Raw genomic sequence first — 6,693 nt, forward strand, 5'->3', positions numbered from 1 at the left:
AAAGAGGTTCGACTAAAAGGGTCCTTGTTTAATCTGCTTGGGATCCCTTGATGTTCAACCTTTTTTTTTTTTTTTTTTTTTTTTTTTTTTTTTTTTGAAAATCTGTAAAAAAATTTTATTCCATCATTTGATTGGATTCTGATTAGTAACAAGAAATGAATGTGCGCTCAGCAAATCCTAAAAATGTTCTCCAAGGTGGTGATTTTAGCGAAAACAAAATCATCATTTACATAATAAATTTTATTGCATCTAAATTAGAGAATTATTACTGAACAAAGCGGAGCAGAATCCATTTCAAGTTAAGGGGCAAGCAAACCCTTGTAATTAACATTCCTATAGTGGGATCCTTTTGGTTGGGCAAGGCTTATATGTATATTTTTTTACTTTTTTTTTTTTTTAAGATTTTTTACGTAAAAATTTTGGTAACACTTATACTAAACTTTTATTTAGGATGCATTTTTTACGGCTTTTAAAAGTAATTTTTTAGTAAAAAAATTTCATGAACTAAAAATTTTTATACTAAAAAAATTATTTTAAAAAGCATTAAAAAAGCCATCCCAAATGAAGCATAAATTATCTTAACAACTATGAAATATTGCATTCCACTAATCTTAATGCTCTCAAATTTAATTAACGATGTTGATCTTATACTTAAGAGTAATGACATCAAATTATAATTAGATTTATACATACTCGTAATTTTAAAAATTGCATTAATTTTATCAAAATAATATATATTTATAAATCTATTTTGTCCCTCATAACACAGGCCTGTAAAGAATTAATGTGTCTAATTAAGTAATTATGTATGTACCAAAGCTTTGCATAATATTTTTAAATATTTTTCACTATTATTTGATATACTCTGAAGGTATAAAAGCAAAGTCAGACTATGCATGGTAATAATAATTAGAAACCTTCATGAAAATAAATATAATTAAAAATCGGAAACAACAACTAATTTCAATAGGAAAGTCTAGAAATTAATTTCTCTATTAATTTTACTTCCAGTCTTCCATAATTGGTTACACAAAGAGAGGTCAACTAAATTACATATCTAATTAATAAGATTAAAAATTAATGATAGCTCATATCAGTACATAATTAAAATGTTAATTAGTTAATAAACGTGTAATTAAGCTAATCAATCTCATTTGCTGATACAGCAAGGTGGAATGACAACACCAGAGCTTCCTCCATGCACATTGCTACATACCATTTCAGCCTCACTGCTTCCATTATAACCAAGATTGATATTTTGTAGCATAATCCCTTCACATGGTTTACTCTTGCTACAGTCCAGCTTCACCGCCGTGTTCGTCGCCGACGAACCGACGACGTCGCGAAATGTCACATCACTAATCTGAACACCCGAAGACTGCAATCAACTGAAATAGTCAGTACTTATTAACAAATTAGGTTTCGTTTGGGACAGCTTTTAACTACGTACTATTATTTTCGAGAAATTATTAGGTGCGGAGCCCGGATGTAGAGATATATTTGGACATTCACTTAAAATGTGACCATGGAGTGTGCTTTGATTGCACTCTTTTTGTGCGCTTTACCTGAACTTTATATGCACTCTAGTTGCACTTTAATTACACTTTCACTGTTTTTTTATTGCGTTTTTTTATTGCGCTTTACCTACGCTTAGCTAAAAGTTTCGTAGACACATTAAATATATAAAGTTTAAAATAAATCCAATTGAATATCCACGTGACCACTTCACGTGTCAACATTTTATTGGAGTCCAGACATATCTCTATCCGGACGTATCTCAACGTCCAGACTCTGCACCTAATAATTTCTCGTTAGTTTCAGTGTTTTTAAAAAGAATTTTGTACTAAAAAGCTATTTTAAAAGCAAGATGACAAAGTATGTTAAACTAACTACTTGGTTGGGGCAGTCCAGATGGTCAGGGCAGTAGTTCTGATCGATGATGATAGGGTTCTTGACATTATCCATGGTTGCATTCTGGAACAAAATTTGCTGAGCAAAAGCGTTACTAGGCTTCGCCCAAGTCTTGATTCTCAGCCCATTTTCCGTTCCAGTGAACTGAACGTTCTTGACAGTCACATTCTTCACACCATCCTGGTTGCTTGAAGAACCCAAGCTCCCAATGCTGATGCCATGGCCGGGCCCGCACCTTACATTCTCTATCCATACATTACTGTCTCCAGGCCCCATTGATATACAGTCATCGCCTGTGCCAATTCTGCACTCTTTCACCTCCACATCGCTCGACTCCTCAATGTGTATTCCGTCAGTATTTGGACTATCAAATGGTGCTGTAATTACAGCTCGCGTTACCTTCACATGACTGCTTCTATATATAGTAATGTGAAACTGCTCGCTGTTCACTGAGCTAACTCTGTCAATCCATACGTTGTTAGAGTAAGCGATGGAGAGAGATGTGGCTCCTTCTGGGCATTTGCTGTTGCTGTTCTTGCAAGACCAGAGAGCTTGGCCATGGCCGTCTAATAGTCCTCCAGAGATGGTGAGGCCATTCACTCTCTTGAAGATTATCCATTGCTCGTTGGAGGTGTAAGAGGAAGGAGCCATGACAATTCCCTTTATGACAATTAAGATTTTGTTGTTTCTGCAAGGGCCTTGCAGCCAGGCTTGGCTTACTAAGAACTTGCCAGGAGGAATAAGCAGCGTTGCAGGGACGATGGAGGAGCAAGCCTTAGTCCATGCAATGGCGAGCTGAGAAGCAGAGTCATCGGAGCCGTCTGGCTTAGCGCCATAGTCTGCAATGTTGTAGAGCTGAGCTGCTGAGGAGAGGTGGAAGAGGAAGGGGAGAAGGAGGAGGAGTAATTGTGCTGCCATGGCTTAGATGGTGCAGAAAGAGAGAAGAACAATTGACGTGATTAAAGTTTGGAGAATTATAAACATTTATAATTTAATGCAACAACATATATGTATAGAATGATTATAAATTATTTCCTTATGTTAATACAAATTTTATGTTCTTTATGGAAATTAACTGATTTGCATTTATTTAGATGTCTATTTTAAAGATTTTGATTCACGGTAAAATTGATTGTTAATTATGTATTTTAATTATGAATAAGATCTTCGTATAAATAAGGTTTCATTAATTGATGATTGTTATTGCGAGTTAAGAAAAGTATTCAAATTGTTTTAAGCCATCTTCATGCATTTTCTAAATTTGTCTGATGCTTAAAATTTAAATTTATTTTAAAACTGGCAATATGAAAATAAATTTTAATAATTGATATGCGTTAATTCAAATATACTTCTAAGTTTTTTTTTTTTTTTTTTTTTTTTTTTTTTTTTGCATTATTTACATATATTCAGTCCTAAATTTTCATTTAGATGAAAACGAAAATTATTTTTGCATGTTCAGTGAAAATGTAAATTTAAATTTGCATTTTCACCGAAATGCATAGACTTTATCATTATTATTATTATAAGAAACGTACAAATGCATAGCAGCTTTATTATTAAGAATGATTTTTTATCTGAATTTAAATAAAAATTTTAAGAAAATATGAGTTAATATATTAATATGTGTTCGAATTCAATTCTAAGGAAAAGGAACAAAATATTGTTAACAACTGAGCAACGCTTATATCTAATCAAATTTGAAGGAGGATAAATTTCAAAATCATTAAATATAAGTTGAAATGTATAGAATATTCATTTTATATTAATCTCAAAATTAAATTAAATAATTCTATAAATTATTCTGATAAAAAATTTTAAGTTGATTATTATAAGTATAAAAAAAATTTGATTATAATATTCAAAGATAATTTGATTCTTCAATTATTTTGAATTCTTTTGAACTAAGTTTGAATCACTTTTTTGTATTGGATTTATATTCAATTGCTACTATTTGGCCTAAAGCTCTCCATTTTTGTAACAACTTGCTCATCTATAAATAGGTGATGATGAACAGTTTGTAGGATCATAAATTTTCTCTGATAGTGGATACTCTATCGGTTTGAGATTTATACTTTTTTTTTCTCCTTTTTCTCTTCTCTTTTCACATTCCATCATTACATACTAGCTCTAGTTCATAGGTTGAAGAAATTATTCTGTGCGCTCACCGGACACCGTCCGGAAATGAATCAGGACCCACCACATCACTTTTTTGTTGGCACTGATGCTTTATACTGATATGTACCGAGTGACATGACGCATTCTGATTTATCTCCGGACAGTCCAGTGACTGCACAGAATAATTTCTCCATCGGTTGACCTACTATAAATTCAAATTCAGATATATATATAGTTATTCTAAAATCTAAACCATGGTTCAGAGAGAGAGAGAGAGAGAGAGGTTTGGAGAGTAGGGGGATTTATATGCGATATTTGGTTCATCGTGAATATATGATAGAAAATTGTGAATTATATGCGTGGAATCAGAATATATTTCAGATTAAGTGCCTAATGAATTTTTAGAAGGCATAATGTTTAAAGCAATCATCTTCTTCCCAAATAAGCAGATCGAATGCATTTAAGAACAGAGCGAAATTTGGAGGCTTGTAAAGGAAAAGAAGAAAGTTGGAATTATATGCTACAATTTGATTGCCGTAATCATTGGTTGCAGTAATCGTGGGCATGCGGGTGCAGCTTACGCGATGCAACAATCAAAGCGTGGCATAGAGCAACAATTTTTTTTTTTTTTTTTTTGGGAATATGAGGGGAACAACCCATATATTACTATGAAAAAAAGTTATAAGATATAATAAAAAAGTTAGACCTCATACAAATAAGAAGAGGTAGAATCAAAAACATATACCTCCCAAAGAGCAAAAAACAGAAAAACAACAAAGTGAAGAAGCTACTCGAAAAATAGGCAAGAGCATCAAAATTAGACTCAGACTGCTAATTGCACAAACCAACATATATCTAGCGTCACCGAACAGAAACATCCTGGTTGCCCATTAGGCCCTCCAAGGAGATGATTAGCAGCTACATCATCCTGCATCGAAAATCAGCCAAATAAAATAGCACAAGGTTGCCAAAGAAGCCATCCAGGGACCTGATACTTCGAGAGCAGCAAAAAAATTTCCGTGAATGAGATCCAGCCAGAAGCAGTCTATCAAAACCCAACTCAAGCATATTGGGATCCGAACATTCTTCACACCATCCTGGTTGCTTGAAGAACCCAAGCTCCCAATGCTGATGCCATGGCCGGGCCCGCACCTTACATTCTCTATCCATACATTACTGTCTCCAGGCCCCATTGATATACAGTCATCGCCTGTGCCAATTCTGCACTCTTTCACCTCCACATCGCTCGACTCCTCAATGTGTATTCCGTCAGTATTAGGACTATCAAATGGTGCTGTAATAACAGCTCGCGTTACCTTCACATGGCTGCTTCTATATATAGTAATGTGAAACTGCTCGCTGTTCACTGAGCTAACTCTGTCAATCCATACGTTGTTAGAGTAAGCGATGGAGAGAGATGTGGCTCCTTCTGGGCATTTGCTGTTGCTGTTCTTGCAAGACCAGAGAGCTTGGCCTTGGCCGTCTAATAGTCCTCCAGAGATGGTGAGGCCGTTCACTCTCTTGAAGATTATCCATTGCTCGTTGGAGGTGTAAGAGGAAGGAGCCATGATAATTCCCTTTATGACAATTAAGATTTTATTGTTTCTGCAAGGACCTTGCAGCAAGGCTTGGCTTACTAAGAACTTGCCAGGAGGAATAAGCAGCGTTGCAGGGACGATGGAGGAGCAAGCCTTAGTCCATGCAATGGCGAGCTGAGAAGCAGAGTCATGAGAGCCGTCTGGCTTAGCGCCATAGTCTGCAATGTTGTAGAGCTGAGCTGCTGAGGAGAGGTGGAAGAGGAAGGGGAGAAGGAGGAGGAGTAATTGTGCCTCCATGGCTTAGATAGTGCAGAAAGAGAAGAACAATTGATCGACGTGATTAAAGTTTGGAGAATTATAAACATTTATAATTTAAAGCAACAACATATATGTATAGAATGATTATAAATATTTTCCTTATGTTAATACAAATTTTATAGTCTTTATGGAAATTAACTGATTTGCATTTATTTAGATGTCTATTTTAAAGATTTTGATTCACGGTAAAACTAATTGTTAATTATGCATTTTAATTATGAATAAGATCTTTGTATAAATAAGGTTTCATTAATTGATGATTGTTATTGCGAGTTAAGAAAAGTATTCAAATTGTTTTAAGCCATCTTCATGCATTTTCTAAATTTGTCTGATGCTTAAAATTCAAAATTATTTTAAAACTGGCAATATGAAAATAAATTCTAATGATTGATATGCGTGAATTCATATATACTTTTTTTTTTTGCATTATTTACATATATCCAGTCCTAAATTTTCTCTAATAGTGAATACTCTACCGGTTTGAGATTTATACTTCTTTTTCTCCTTTCTCTCCTCTTTTGACAGTCCATCATTACATACAAGTTTTAGCTCAAAGGTTGAAGAAATTATTTTGTGCGCTCACCGGACACCGTTCGGAAACGAATCAGGACCCGCCACATTACTTTTTTGTTATGCACCGATGCTTTATACTGATATGTACCGAGTGACATGGCGCATTCTAATTTATCTCCGGACAGCTAGTCCAGTGACTGCACATAATTATTTCTCCATCTGTTGACCTACTAGAAAAGTCGGGTATTATCCACCCATAAATTCAAATTCATATATATAGTTATTCTAAACCATGGTT

At 34.3% G+C, this 6,693-nt stretch overlaps 2 protein-coding genes across 2 annotated transcripts; both read right to left on the reverse strand.

Moving 5' to 3' along the window:
* Window positions 1–1,150: 1,150 nt before the first annotated feature.
* Window positions 1,151–2,829, reverse strand: LOC110105088 (polygalacturonase-like). The gene is made up of 2 exons (XM_020834454.1): window positions 1,894–2,829; window positions 1,151–1,378 (listed from the first exon to the last, which is right to left on the reverse strand). The coding sequence occupies exons 1-2, from the start codon at window positions 2,827–2,829 to the stop codon at window positions 1,151–1,153; spliced, it is 1,164 nt and encodes a 387-aa protein (XP_020690113.1).
* A 2,120-nt stretch (window positions 2,830–4,949) lies between these two features.
* Window positions 4,950–5,861, reverse strand: LOC110105089 (polygalacturonase-like). Its single transcript, XM_020834456.2, has one exon. It carries the CDS (start codon window positions 5,859–5,861, stop codon window positions 4,950–4,952), a length of 912 nt encoding a protein of 303 aa, XP_020690115.1.
* Between the last annotated feature and the right edge of the window lie 832 nt (window positions 5,862–6,693).

Source organism: Dendrobium catenatum, unplaced genomic scaffold (assembly GCF_001605985.2).
Source record: "Dendrobium catenatum unplaced genomic scaffold, ASM160598v2 fragScaff_scaffold_1024, whole genome shotgun sequence".
Taxonomy (NCBI): Eukaryota; Viridiplantae; Streptophyta; class Magnoliopsida; order Asparagales; family Orchidaceae; genus Dendrobium; species Dendrobium catenatum.